Genomic DNA, 15,598 nt, shown 5'->3' with positions numbered 1-15,598 from the left:
ATTGTTCAGTTCACTCTGTGGATACCTTGTGCCTACAACCTGCATTTTACTCCCATGCACTTTAGACATGCTTGCCTGCCTACATGCCCCTTCATTTCAGATCTCACACTTTTTTGTGCGACATAGTACCATTTAAAATGCTGAATGAAGCACTGGACATTTGATTAACATCATCTTTTTGATGCAGCCCCAAAACTGTATGTCTTCTAGGTTACCTGCTGTATCATTTAAATCTCGATTCATGTATTACACTGCCTAGAGACTGCAAATAGAAATTCTGTGTGAGTACTTCTGCTATTTTTATCACCAAATGCACAAAAACTTGAAGTAGAGATCTTGGAATTTTTAAATGAAAAATAGAATTGACAAACATGAAGCCTTTCTTCACAGAAAAAATGTAATAACACCAGTCAATTAGAAAAGTAAAAAATAAAGAGAAAACAAAAGACACTCAAAGCCAAACTTCACCCTCTTCCACAACATCTTGTTTAGGACTATGACTGAAAATTGATCTACAGAACAAAAACGTATTCTATGAAGAAAAAGATTAAAGAAAAACCTAAGTTTCTAATTACTTTTCATGATCAAAATTCACAGTAAGAACATCCTGTTCAGTTCCATGAAGTAAACAGGTTATCATTCCTAGCCAGCAAGTGAAAGGATTAGCCTGAAAAGGTTCCCTGAAATGATAAGGGTTTTCAGTATAAAACCTCCAGATAAAGCTACCTAGTTATCTGTGTCATCACTCAATGTCCTAAAGAAAAGGAAAAAAATAAGTACGTAGTTCCTTTAGAATTCTTATAAGACTGCTTTCAAACGATACCATAATTGATGTTTATGGTAATAATATCTACCTATATATGTGCATATTTCTTTTAACAGATTTACCTAGCACATAGTAACTCATGCATACATGGACTTCATCTTTTATGCACCCACATCCATATAACAACCTACAATATAAAAAAGTCTATGTGATAAATATATCGTCCCTAGTAAGATCACCTTTTCCTTCTAATTCATGTACATCAAGACCTATCCCAGCAGCAGAGAATACTGAGCCATTTTAAATGACTCTTTCTCAAAGCCTTCTCCCTCCTTCATTCACTTTTTAAAAATCACTCACCTTTTAAAAGCACAGAATTTCTCCATAATTACACTGACTTGAAGCTCAAAAGAAGAGCTCAAGTCTCAAGTAGGAATAGTTTTTCTACAGCATGCCTTTAAAGCATTCCCATTAAAATAACAGTTGGTGAAACAACCACTGTGATTTTTATTAAGCACTAAAGAAAAGGACATTTCACAAAGTGTCTGTTATGTACTATTCAATATTTCATTTTTCCATCAGCACCAAAACCATCTTAACTCTCTATGAGACTGCAGCTGTACCCACATGCCTATTGACTTTCTTGACAGTGACTGCTACTGTTATTTTTTTTAAAACAGAAAATGGTTGAGAACAATCTGGATTCTCCATGAAAAACTCGAGTGGAAACTTTCATTAGAATACATGCTCATTAGAATATAAGTGTTATGAGTATCCAGATATGGTAATATGACAGATGACCATGTCAAAATATTTAAAAGATCTCTCAGCATCAAATGACCAAGTTCACATTTATACAATGCACTGACCACTAATTTTAGTTTAAGTTTGCATTTATGCTCTTCTGAAATATATTTATAAGCCAAACAGAATTTCAATAGAAAATTAAGGACATAAATTTGGGATGTATACATGATGAGAGCAGGGTTATATCTGGGTAGAGAAAATAAGAGCAGAGAATTTAATGTGCTCTCTCTCACATGTGCTCTCTATTCTTTTATCTTCCTCCCCTTACTTCAGTTCTGTCCCTCCTCCTTCCTCTTGCTTTTACCTTTGCATTTTCCTTACCACATACTGACTCCTTTTTTGCCTCTATGTCCTGCCTTGCACCTTGCCTTGCTTCTTTCACCACTGTCCTGACAAATGAAATTTCCCAATTTAGAGGTCATCTTTGATACTGGAAAACCAGAAGTGGGGCAACAGCCTGTACCTTGATTAATCTGTACCTTGTGACCTAAATGTCCGATTTCCAAACCATATGTTCCAGATTTACAGGAGCAGCTAAGGCCAATGAGTCTGCAGAGAATTGACTATTTAAGGTAGATTTCCCTCAGACTGAGGGTTCTCACTGGACAGAACTAGAGAACAGAATGCAATACTTCTGCATAACAGATTGGGAATAAACCCTGACATATATAGAGAGATATATATTAAACCAAGCTTAACTTACTGACAGATGCATGAAGCACCTCTGTGCAGGTTACAAACGCTAGGCCATTACGTTGGTTTTTATAACTTAAACAGGAGTACATCCTAAAAACAGACACTTTCTCAGTGTCCACAGATACATCTTTATTCTGTTCACTAAAAAAAAAAAAAAAAAAAGTAATGGTTTTTACATTCATGTAAATGCATAAACAGGAGTAAACACGAGGAAAAAAAAAATGTAAGGTTTCTTTGGGAAACTGAACGGAAGTCAGCAAGTGACACAAAACTCCTAGAGCATTCTTGAGGAAGCCAGTTTTCCCTTAAAACAGACATCATACATGCAACAAACAGTGGTGGTGTGCAAATGTTAGTACTGACGCTGTTTATACCTTATCATTCATAATGCAATCATTACAAACTCATGCCAACAAAACTATGTCTTCCTATACTTCCTGAATTAATGCTGTTCTCTTTTTTCTGAGCTGAACAGTCAGCCAAAATCAGTTTCAAGTTGTTTCTTTAGCAAAAAAGAAGCTGGAGATAAATTAAAATGTTTTTAGTATAGTTCTACTACTTTTCTGTCCTTAGGTCTTTGGAATTTTCTCCTGCTTCTCTCAAATGCACAGACACAAACTTTAACAAAATAATAGCCAACAGAGACACCTTCACTCATGCATGCTTTTGTTTTGAGCAGGGACACATATATACTGTTGAGTGGAGGCTGCTATCATTTCAACTAAATTCTTAATACAAACATCCCTTAAAAAAAAAAAAGTGGTTAGAGCAAAAGTATGCTCTTCATCTACAATCACAAATATATGCACATCTGAGAGGCAACCATACTCCTTACTACAAAGACTACTAAATGCTACCCATTACAAGTTCACACACATTTCTAGTTGCTTATAATTTTGACAGACGAAGTTTTTGGACTGCAATTCTCCCAACCTGAATAAAACACCTGGGTCAGTTTAAGGGATTTTAAAAAAAAAAAAAAAACAAGAAAAAAAAAAAAGACTAAACTGCCAACTTGCTCAGGTTTGCTTTCTAAAATAACTGTTAGCAGAAAGAAAATATTTTAGTTTACTCCTGTCAAAAATACCAGAAACCATTATTTCAAAAAGCTCTATTATTCTGAAGATTTACAGCAAGGATTGAAAGCTTTGTGGGTTTGTGACTGCATATACTACCAGATAAGAGCAGCCAGTGGCCATCCCCTGACCACCAAGACCCACTGAACCAGCAAGGCACCTATCCACCTGGCTAAAATTCCTTTCCCTCAAGAAGCTGTCTGCATCCCAAATGCCTGTCCTGAATGGTCTCCTACACACACTATGCTCTGAACCACACCGGACACGGAAAAGTGCAAGGAGGTATAGGCCAAAACTACGCCAAGGAGTCCACCAACAATGCCATGCTCACATGCTCTCAAGGAACTCGCTTTTAACTGGAAACTTCTCTGAACTGCATCCACAGTAAGGCTGCTTCTGCCTGGGGCTGATTAGGTTTGCCCTTATAACCATACAAATAATGCTTTATTTATTTTTATATTTCAGATGAGTGACTGTAGAAATTACTAAAACTTCATTCCTGAAGTTGGCTAAGCACGTATCAGATAGCAATGCTTTCAGCCACCACCCATCATAACCCAGATTTTAATTTGAATACATACACATTTTTAAGAAATTCACATGTTTTTCTATATGGTCTCTGATTTAATGATATCCTACTGTTAAAGGAGAAGCCACTGCCCGAGCATTCACACAGCATTCAGGGAGTCGCACACACGCCACCCGAGACTTTAACTGCTAGGACCAGAGTCCCTTTGCAGCGGGCAGCTCCACTGAGCCGACGGGTGCCCCTTTTCGACTCCTTGCTCACACACACACTCGCTCTCAGGCACTTTCTCTCCCTCTGGCTCGACCCTAGGTTTCCTGAAGCAGAGTCTCCAATACAACGTACACCAGACAAATTTATTGATTGGTACAGCGGTGAAAACAGCTCGAGCTGGGTGCCTCCGGAGAGGGACCCAGAACAAAGAAATCCCTGGGCAATGATACCCTTACAGTTTAAGTTCCCCTCCCCTCAGGAGACAGTTCAGACCAATAGTAGTATTAGGGTCTGGGGTCTTCCCGTTCTTCACTGTGCCCTTTCATTGTCTCTAGGCGGGCCGATTCTTCTCTTACCTCTAAGGTTGTAACTTCTGCTAAGGTTGAAGCTTCCTTATCTTTCTGGTTTATGCCGGTTTTGGGGCCTTCCTTCACGTGGCCAAGTCAAAGTTCAGTGTACTGTCAGTGGCTCTGGGTGAAAGTTCACAGCTTGCGGCCTAAGTCTTCAACAAGCCTTGATACTAATGCTGTGTATGGGATTCTGTTTGGGCTAGAAAGTGACTACTATAACACTACTACAACCTATACATATTTTCATTGTCCCCTTGCTCTTATTGACCCCTTCCACTGTTCTAACCTACCCGTTATCATCGCATGACAGACCTGCAGAAAGGTTATGAACTGTTCAGTGCTTTCTGGTTTTGTTTCATTTCAGGAAGAAAACTGTAAGTAAGGTTAACAGAACTGATGAAGTACCTTTTATCATCACAAAGCTGGCATGGATGGGGTTGTGTGCAAAGTTTTCTCCAGTGCTCTGGTTTCTACAATTTACCTATTATTTCCAAATTTGTTTGAACAGTATGTACGTAAAACAACTCAGACTGAATAAAGGAACTAAAATAAAGACATGCCTTTAACATTGATATTGTAAGCTAGAATATGTAGCAGTGATCTCATATTATTTGAGCATAACCAGTGGGTAAAGCTGAGATACATACTTGCATTTTCTAGCTCAAGTTCTCAAAGGAGGAACTCAAAGCAACCAACACACCAACAGAAGCACACGGGGGAGGAGAGGGACAGCTGTAGTATTTTCCTGTTAAAATACATCACTATCTGAGAAAAAACACCAAAACAAACCAAAGTAAAATAAAAGAAAAACAAAGTAAACGGAGGCTACATGACGCCAAATGGTACATACAGCATTGCATTTTTTGAGTTTAAAGAACACCAATGTTACCGCTTAAAAACATCTCTACTAATTCATATTAAGGCTACAGGAAATCTGAATTTTTAGCTATGGCAAATATTTAAAAACAGCTGTTACAAATTATATGGGTTATTACCCATGAAAGTAAGTTGCACATTGACATGTAAGTGGTAAAGAGAAAAGTATAGTCATTTGTAAAAGAACAAATAACTTAATGAGCATTTTCAAATTTTGCAGACACAGTATAATAAATTTTAATATGCACTTCAAACCTGCAAAAAGGTAGAAGAATTTTCTAAAAAGGGTCTCATTTTTATGTATATGTCCTATTCAATTTAGTAATTGGTATTAGTATTAGTAGGAATTAGTTGTGGTCACTGATTAACACTAATACACCCGTGTAGGACAACTTAATATATTAAAAAAAATAAAAACAAACAACATACCAACTAGAAGACCTAAAAATCATTCCCAAATTAAACAACGTGTTCAGAAGGGGATAATCTAAATGCTCTGAACCTAAAGAATGTCATTACAGAGGTCACCTTAACTCCAGATGCCAATTCAGAACTATGACACCAATACAACAAAGTTCTCCCTCCAGACAAGGTAACTGCTTTATTTGATTTCTGCACCTCATGTAATGGACACAGCAGAGGACCTAAACAGAGTTTAATTCATGGTTCACATATGACTCTTAATCCTGAGTATAGTTTTTTTTTCTTTTTTTCTTTTAAACACAGCTTATGCCTCAGCTTATCATTTCTGAAACAGGATAATGCTGATGTACCTTCCAAAATGCATTTCAAGGACAAAACTAATACCCACAAAGAGTTCAACTGCAGTGCTTGTAGGTATTTAGAAACATGTACTGGGGAGCGTGGGGTCGGGGGGGGGGGGGGGGGTGGAGACACTAGCATTTACAAGCAGCTCTCAACAACATCCTATTTGAATTAAGGAATACTGTCAGCTTGACATTTCAAGTGTACTGCTTTAACAAAGAAAAGATACCACCACCAGGTCTGAGCTCCTTCCCAGAGGTTTTTATTTTACATTTGCTTATAAACTTCTCCAATTTGTTTTCCTCTCCTGTATGAAAGCAGTATACAAACAGGACAAATTGACTATACAGAAGCAGTTTGAGTATTCATAAAGGCAAAAGAAAAAAATGAAAAGAAAAAAAAAATTTCCCCCAAGTTCAAGCATTGCTACTTACAGAAACAGAAAGCAAAAGCACAAAAGAAATATGCTTTTAAATTGGTGTTTAAACCCATTAAACAATTATTTTAATACAAGCCTTTATGCCTCCAGTTATTAACAAAAGGCTGAGTGGATGCACTGTTATGTTACCTTAAAAGAATACATATTCAGGGCAGACATAAAATTTGAATTTAAAATACACACTCCTGCACAATGCACACATACACAAGCACACCATTAGTAATAATTTACTATAACTTACTTATTATTCACCTTCCACATGGTTTCACAAATATTTTCGGTTTTGTTACTTTTAATTATTAATTATTCCAACTGACAGAAATTACAAGCCATAATACAATTAAACTTTCAAAATATATTAGGCTTAAAAATGTGATATTTTAAAGGGTTTTTGTCAATTGTGTAAATCAGTTAGGTGAACTAAGTCATTCTAGCATGTCCCTTAGTAAGAATATTGACAATAATGGCTTTCCTTCTTCACGATCACGACAAAAAGACTATCAAGAGAATCTTGATTACAGGTATTCATTAGAAAAGCTTAGAAAGCTTCTTAAAACACCCTGTAAAGTTTTCCATATGTAACACATACATGCTAATAAATCAAGCTACATTTCTGCGCTTCCCTCCATACAACATTCCAGTTCTCCACCAATAAGTCTGCTTAGTGTTGTAATAATTCATGTTTGAAAACCACGTTTAAGGTTACTGAATTAAGATAATAATTTTGTTCTTCCACATTATCACCATTTCAGTTTTCAAAGACAGCAAATTTCCAGATTTTTACTAATCTCACATAATCAGCATTAAGAGTTCAAAATTACCACATAAATCTGCAGAACCTGATTGACAGATTCAAATTCTCATTAAATACATGTGGTATAGCTGCAAAGAACAGATGAAAAGAATGGCGACTGTCTTACAGTGTAACATAAAGCATTTAGAAAACTTACCTAGTTCTTAAACATCTACATTTTTTTCCTGATAAAATGCACATAAGACATTATTTTAAAAACTGCACTGATACTCAGCTAGCCAACAGCTGGCTTCTGGACTCTGCTAAGTAAATCTACCTCCAGCATGACCTGGAGAGATGAATGCTTCAATGATCTGATGAGATATACTTCCATTTCAAGCTGTTCTCAAAAAAATTAGCTAATGATGAAGATGCTTAAACGCTTTCTTTTCTCCATCTAACCTTACTGACTGACCTCTCAGCATCTAACCGTACTGACTGACCTTTCGGTTAGCCTGCTCACGACACAAAGACGAAGCGCTACACACCCTTCAGAGACAGCTACTACTCACCACATAAATCAGACCAGCTAATGGATTGACATCGTCTCTAAAGCCTCTCAGCCACACAAAGATAAGGTATCATTAGCTGCATGCAGATAGGTGTTACCCTCAAACACAAAGATACTGCATATGTTCTTTGCTGTCTTCACAGTTACGCTTGCTCCATAGGCCCTTCTACCATGCAGAAAATTTCACCCTGGCTTTCAAGAGTAAATTATGTTTTAAATCGTGCTCTACTTTTTGAAACACATCTATCTGTGTAAAATGCTTAATCAAGTACATAAATACAGTAACATGCCCATGAGAGGCGTTTTCTAAGGCAGACATACCATTGGACTAATTACAAAATACAGATTTGCTCTCCTGTGCTCTTATAAAAAGGAAATGTATAGATCGTCTGTTAGGAATATTACAGGCCTATATGCTATAAGCAATACAGCTGCAGACCCTGGCGATACCTGTGTGCCCAACATCCAGCACCGCTGAACAAAAGGGGAAAGCCCGGGAGGTTAAAGTTTGCAGCGGGAGACGGGAAAGCTCCCGTGGGCTCTGTTGTTTGGCGTCAACGCAAGCGGGGGAGCTGCCCACGGAGCAACCGCGGGGGCCGCCTCTTCCCATTCACGCTCCAGTCACCGAGGCCAACGTGCTCCTCACCAGCCCCGACTCCCCGCCGCTCACCGGCCCCGCAGTCACCCACGCACGACCCACGACCACTGGGGCTGGGGTCGGGGCCTGTGCGCGGCCCGCCCCCCGCCCCCCCCGCTGCCGCCCCTCACACACCCGTGAGGCCGCTGAAGCGGAAGCCGTCTCCCCTCGCCTCCCCTCACAAGCTGCCCACCTGAGCGCAGGCAGCTGAGGGAGCCGCCCCCACCCTTCCCGGCCGGCTCGCTCCTTCCCCCCAGGGCCGGGCGAGGTGGGGGGCCCTTACCCGGGAACCGCTCCTCGTCCTCGCCGCTCTCGGAGTCGGTCTGCATGGGCTCCTCGGCGAAGTTGACCCCGCGGGCGTCGGGGGGGGCCCGGCGCGGCGGCTGGCTGCCCCTGTCATGGCCGGGCGCGGGGGTACCCGCCTTGCGGCCGCTCGCCTCCTTCTCCGCCGCTGCCTTGGCCGCCGCCGCCTCCTCCTTGAGGCGCCCGAAGTACTGGAAGGCGAACTCCAGCAGGTCCCCGGGCTGGCTCCGCAGCACCTCCACCGTGAAGCCCTGCAGCAGCTCCGTCAGCCCCGCCGGGATGGAGATGCTCATGCCGGGGATGCCGGGGGGGGCGCAGCCTGGCTGGGAAGGGGGAGGGAGAGGGGAAGGGGAGAGGAGGAGGAGGAAGAGAAGAAGGAGGAGGAGGGGAGAGAGCCCGCGGCCGGGGCCGGGGGTCCGCAGCCCAGGGACGAGGCGCGCCCGGCGGATCGCCCGTGGGCAACGGGAAAGGGGCGGGCGGCGGCGGCGCAGGTAGGAGCGGGCGGGGGGCGGGTCCGCGCGGGGCAGCGGCGCGCTGGCAGCCTCGGCGGCGGCGGCTGCAGCGTCTCGCTCCGCTTCGCCCCACACTCGGCGCGGCGGCGGCGGCCCCGTCCGTGACTGAAGCCTCCCCGCCCCCGCCGCCTCCTCCCCCCGTGCCGGGGGAACCTCGCACACATGTGACCCGGGAAACCATGACAACCTCCCGCCGGGGACTGCGGCCCGCAGCGCGCCTCCGCCCGCGCTGCCGGAGGGAGGCAGGCAGGCAGGCAGGCAAGGAGGGGAGGGCGGCCTGGCCTGGCCTGCCCTGCCCTGCCCTGCCCTGCCCTGCCCTGCCCTGCCCTGCCCTGCCCTGCCTTGCCTCCCCGGCCCGCCCTGCAGCGGACCGCCGGCGGGTTGGAGAGCCCTCGGGGGCGGGCAGGTAGCCCTCGCAGCTGGCCGGCTGCGTTAACCTCCCCGAGGCCTCCCGCTGGGCTCCCCTCACGCCCCCTTCCCCTGCCGGGGCACTGCCACGCCGGGCCGTCGCCTTCGGGCACCGCGGCCTCCGGTTTCCCCGGCTCCCCGTGGCTCCCGGCGTCCCCTAGGCTTTGGTGCCTTTCCCCTGTGGTGGATCCAGGCATCCGCGCTGGTGATCGGCGGGGATCCCTAATGAGCGGACACGTCCCCGCTCAGTGAAGAACCACAGTGGATGTAGTATTCCATAGCCAATGACTACTGTGCTTTCCCACGGCCATGTACCACCCCACAGATATTCCCCCACATCATTCATATACATAGATAAGCTATCTATTTATATTCATCTATATTATTTAGGATGATAGGGGTGATGTGCTAGAAAACGCACCCTTGTTTGTTAGCTGGTTGTCTAAGGTCCATAAAAAATTTAGCTGGAGAAAGAAACAATTGTTAAAAAAAAGAAAAAAAGTCCAATTTAAACATTGCCGAGTGCCAATGCTCAGCATGGACGCTTTTCCAAGTCATGTTGCAGAGACTACTTAGCACAGCGGTAGGCAGGTGCTGCTTGTCATCACCAGGAAGCTTAAACGTTTTAAGTAAGTAAGTCGCAATTACGGGTGCCATGTTTTTCATAGGGCTTTACTAAATGCTTCTGGAAAGTGAGATCCTTGGAATGCATGCAAACTGCATCACCCCCTGATTCATAATCACCTCTGAACATTTGGCCAACATTTTGAAGTTCCAGAAATACCTGTTAGAGTCTTATTTTTATGCACCAAGCAAATTAACTGCTAAAAAGTCTAAGATTGGGACTACTTGGCTGTTTGATAATTGATTTCATTAAACATTTGGGATTACTCAAATTGCCTTGAAATATACTTCATAAGGGCTTAGGGTAAGATAAGCAGTCAAAATTCGAGTCTGTAGTAGCAAGATACTGAAAGACCTGACTTCAAGAAAGTAATGTGACAACAAAATACAGCAATCCCTATGATGCTTTTCACGGAGATCTGGATCTCAAAGCCATTTTTAATTGAGTTAGTTTCCAAGTGGAACCCAATGCTCCCTGTGTATGCATTTTCAAATGGAGCTTGATTCACAAGTTGGATCTTCGAACTGTTATAGACCAGGCAAATGAGTGAAGTGAGTGATTCATGCATGCATGGGTGATATTGCTGCCCTGTCACCTCTGCCAAGAGACACCTCTGCCAATGGAATTGTGGAATACCTTTGAGCAACATCTTATGGCTTCATTTCTCTCTGCAGGAAAAGCCTACAGCTAGGCATTATGAAGTACTTATTTGAAGTGAAATTCACTGATGTTTAGCACTGTCCAGCCTGAGGAACATCTTCAAGGTCAAGCTAAGTCCTCTGGGGGCAGAACACGAGTGATCTCTGGGCTGCAGAAGATTGCTCCACCAGCAGGCTCTAAGAACCGCTGCAGTGTCCTGGGGGGCCTAACAGCCTAGCCAGCACACCCACGCTTCATGCCTTGCCCCAGTCCTGGCATGCCCTGACCACAGCTGCCTTTACAAAGCACTGCTGGTGTAGCATGTAGCCACATATGTTACAATGGCCAAGGATCAAGTGCAGCAGGAGAGCTGACATCTGTACATACGGACAGGTGCATACCTTAGTCATTCTAGAGGGTGGTTTAGCTAGAAATGCCAGATTGGCTCATTTACAAGTTTAGGAGCTTAAAAGCCCTCTCACACCACTGCGAGGGCTGATCTGTTTGTGACCAAGTTGAGAGAATCCTAAGCTCTGAGGAAACCTCCAGGGAGGGAAGTGTTGGTAATTGGCGCCTTCCAGGCACTAGGTGTTCTGTGAGCATACAGTATTCCATTTACTGGAGTCTTACAGGACTAAAAAGATTGTCATCCCTGGGGTTTTCTCTTAGCCAGACAAGGCACTCTATTATTCTAGGAATTTACCAGCAGCATAGTGTCTTTTGCCATCTAATCAAGGACTTCCCTAGCTTGCCAGAGCCTCCCATCCTCCCAGACGTGAAAGGAGATTGCTTCTCTGTGGACATCCTCAAGAGCCAGTTTTTGATGTTTGTATGCAAAACTGGGATAATTTGAATAAGAGGTTCCTAAGCGGTAGCACTCTAAAGAATTATTCTTTTTTAAAATTTTCAAAACAGCCTAAAATGTTTGTGTCTAGTGAGATTTATCTTGAGTTTTGGTGTATCTCAAAGGATGGCAGTGAACTTTGTAGTTCACGTTGGTGTCATCTGGTTTCCTTAGATACTTTCTGTTCCAAGGAGCTTGCATTGACTTTTAAATTGCTTTTAAACCCTCGTAAGGAGGGCAGGTGTCCCAAAATGTGTTATGTCTAGCACAGTGAACAGTTAGGTAATGAGAGTATTAGTTCACATCTCTCCAATGTGTTTTATTAGTTGCTACTAATTTTTGTGTGTCATTCTAGTTCAGCTGTGAACATCATGTTGAAATGAAAGAGAATATAAAACATTCAAAAATCCTTCTGTACTGAAAAGGGATTGGGCAGAACATTCCCCTCACAACTACCAAGAAAACGACGTAAAGACTTGTGTTGTCTCCTTTCCTCCTAGCCAACAGATGCACACTTCATAACACACTGCTTACCAGCTTTGCATGTCAATCTGTCCCTTCACCTGGTTCGAGGCTGTGAAAAACTAGGAGACTACAGCTAGCAGCTGAGAAATAGCAAGCACTGTCTCCCACACGACAATTCCAGACAGCATACTTCAGACAGCGGTTGGGACTGCGTCTCTCAGAGATCGGAGAATGAGATCTTTTCTGATCATGTAGAGGACAATGAACAGAGTGCAGAAGGAAGGAGCGACAGACTTTCAAGCCTTGTCTTTACCAGGGTAAATGCAAATTTAGTAAATTTAGTAAACTTGAACTAACAAAGTCCATCCAACAGCCAACTACAAGCCTTTTTTCTGCCAGCTTTCAACTTTTTGCCTGATAGGAACATCCTTCTCCAGTCCTTCCAAAGACATTCTCTCAAACAACCATCTTCTGATTAACCCTGGCTAAGCTCTGCAATGCAGTATGCGCCATACAGAGGGGGCAGAAGTGTGCACTTAACGTCGTGAGTGTAAGACTGGGTAAAGCCTTTTCTCTCAAGTGGAAAGTAACTTTAGCAAGCATACTAGTGGAGTACAGGCTTTTAACCCCCTCTTAGTTACCTTCTTGGAGGCAAGAGGGACTACTATTATCGTCTGCTTGGACCAGTTGCACAGCTAGCCCAGAAAGAAGAGACCCTGATTCTTCATCTGTAGTAGTCTCGCTCCTAAATTGGCAACCTAGCAACTCCCAACAGTGGCTCTCAATGGAAAGAGAGTTCATATTGTACTGGAGAAAACACAGGACAAAACCTGGCCCTATACCTATTGCAGTGTAGTAGGAAAAGACTGACGTTTGGGTGTGGGAGATATTACTCTCTGTATTTCCTGTGTTTTAAAGATTTTTGGTTTGTGTTATCTTAAATCTTTTGTCCTGGCTTTTGAAATTTTAAATGCAGATACACTTTGCATACTGCATGATTAAAAGCTGCTGCTGACAAGCAACCTGCAAATCCCTTCATGTTTTATATTTACTCCAAAATCTCTTTAGCTATATGGAAATGTTTTTCCTTGCTGGCTCTTGATCAAGCAAGAGCTGGTTTGTAAGTTTTGAACAACCACAGTTCGTAGGAATAATCATGTATCAATTTCCGATCTTCCAAAATACCTTTGAAATGTCACATATATTGACTTTTTTTTTTCTTCTCAGCTCATGCTGGCTTACTAGGCAAATCTTGCTCACAAAATTTTCTTACTAACAGTTGTTAATGGCAATCATTCAGCCATAGATTTTTTTCAGCAATAACAAAACTTGCAGCTGTGCAGATCTATAGTTTCCTGCTCTTCTATTCTTCTCATTAGAATATGTCACTATTATTATTTTACCAAATCCATTACCAAGCCTGAATCTATTTATCAGAAAAATGTTCAGTTCTATCAACAATATAAGAAACTAGTGCCTGTAATTTATGGATCAAATTTGAACACATTCTTCATTACTCTTCCTTTACTTGAGTCTCCTGTTCTCCATCTCATACCCTTTGCTCTGCTCATGCTTATTGTTCTGTGGATTCAAAACACTTAACTCTTCCCCTGCCTAATGTAAATCTAGAATGGCAAGAACCAAGTAGACATTTACATACCCAAGTAAAATTCTTATTTATGCCAATGAGGGTTTTTCCTGCAGAAAGGGCAAGTTCAAAACTTGGGATGGAAGAAATCCATCTCAGGAAACAGAATAGTGGTGAAGCATTGTAAATGAAATAGCCCCTGCCATTTTCAGTACCAATTCACAATGAGTTTAACCTGATACATGGTTTGAGGAGTTTCCTCCCACCAAAATGGCACCCTGCTAACCCTTGAACAAGTGTTTGTTTCCTCTCCCTTGTATCACCTTTTTAGCACTTGTAGGGCTATGTAGTCAGTCAAATTAAATGCCTGATAGAGCTGAGATGAATCATCATGCTGACAGAGAGAAGAAAGCAGAAATCACGGCTCAGGAGGAGTAGTATCAGACTATCCTTTCATCAGTAATTCAAATTTAGCTTGGCTTACATTGGTCATGAAACCAAGTCTTCAAACAACCTCATCTACTGAGATAATATGGTCAGAAGAATTGCAGAGTATCACATCTTCTGGCCTCAAGTCCCTTACTTTTCCGCTCACCCTAGTCCTTCTTAACCCAAAACTGGACTTACCAGGAAGTATGAGCTTCGTGACTCATTGCAAACTCTTCATACAACTGCTGTTATTCAGTGAATGAACAGCTGTTGATTTCCATTGAAATCTAATGTTTGTGGTCCTCGATACTTAGAAACTGATGGATACCCTGTGTTAGAAAATCAGTCCTCTTTATGTGACTCAATTTGGGCAGTCACAATCACTTGTAATTTCAGAAAAATTTGACTAGAATTTTTAAAGTCAATATAGTGAGTGCTGAATTTGCCATTAAAAGTAAACCTTCTCATTGTAAAAGTAATGAGATAAAATGACAGTGTAGATGTAGTAGACTTTGGCTATTTTGAGGATCTTATTTCATACGATGTCCTACTCTGTTTATAAAAATGGCATTGTACACTGTCAACACAACCTGTTAAACGGCTAACAGAGACATCTCTCCAAGTAGTTGACAACAGAAAATCATCATCAGATGGAGAAGTTCCCCAGGAACTGACAGTAAGCTGCTTCTATTCAACACCTCCTGCAATCACTTGGGAGCAAGTATAAATGTCGCTGATATAATTTCCAGATGACACAAAACCCAGTCAGAACGGTGATATCAGTGAGCTCAGGAAAGCGTGGAGCGGTCTGGATAACTTGTCCATTTAAATAAAATCTTTCTTTACACAGCTACCTATTAAGTCATTGACTTCAGAAGAAAGCATGCAGGATGGTTCTACAGAATGGGAGGACTTTATCTTGGAAAGCAGTGCTTCTAAAAGGGTTTAGGGATCAAAATGGAGAAACAGCTTGACTTGAATTCCCAGTATAATTCTGTAGAGAAAGGGTCTAATGAGATTCTTGGTTGTTTCAAGAGGGAGACCGAAAATAGGAATGGGGGATCTTCCCTTTGTAAAGCACTGTTGAGACCAGTAAAAGTGTATGGCCTACAGCTTTGGTGTTCATATGCTCAAAAGAATATGGAAGAATAGGAGATGTGCAGAAAAGAGACACAGGAATTATTCATAAGCTGAAGGAAATGCCTTGAGGTGAAAAGACTGGGAGAGTTCACAGCCTTTATCTAAGCAGTTGTTATTATGCTCAGTAGAAGAGGCTTATACTGAATGATCTAAGTGATGAAGGATATCACTCTAGATAGTCTAGTGGTTC

At 42.3% G+C, this 15,598-nt stretch overlaps 1 protein-coding gene across 1 annotated transcript in view; it reads right to left on the bottom strand.

The window, feature by feature from the left end:
* PRKAR2B (protein kinase cAMP-dependent type II regulatory subunit beta) overlaps positions 1–9,052 on the bottom strand; it is a 92,670-nt gene extending 83,618 nt beyond the window's left edge. The window contains exon 1 of the mRNA XM_075491526.1: positions 8,739–9,052. Coding sequence (XP_075347641.1) covers positions 8,739–9,051 — 313 coding nt within the window. The 5' untranslated portion in view covers position 9,052. The remainder of the gene's footprint in view (positions 1–8,738) is intronic.
* Positions 9,053–15,598: the final 6,546 nt, after the last annotated feature.

This window comes from Mycteria americana, chromosome 1 (assembly GCF_035582795.1).
Source record: "Mycteria americana isolate JAX WOST 10 ecotype Jacksonville Zoo and Gardens chromosome 1, USCA_MyAme_1.0, whole genome shotgun sequence".
In the NCBI taxonomy this organism is placed as follows: Eukaryota; Metazoa; Chordata; class Aves; order Ciconiiformes; family Ciconiidae; genus Mycteria; species Mycteria americana.
The sequence above is the reverse complement of the archived record's forward strand: the minus strand, read 5'-3'. Positions and strand labels throughout refer to the sequence as shown.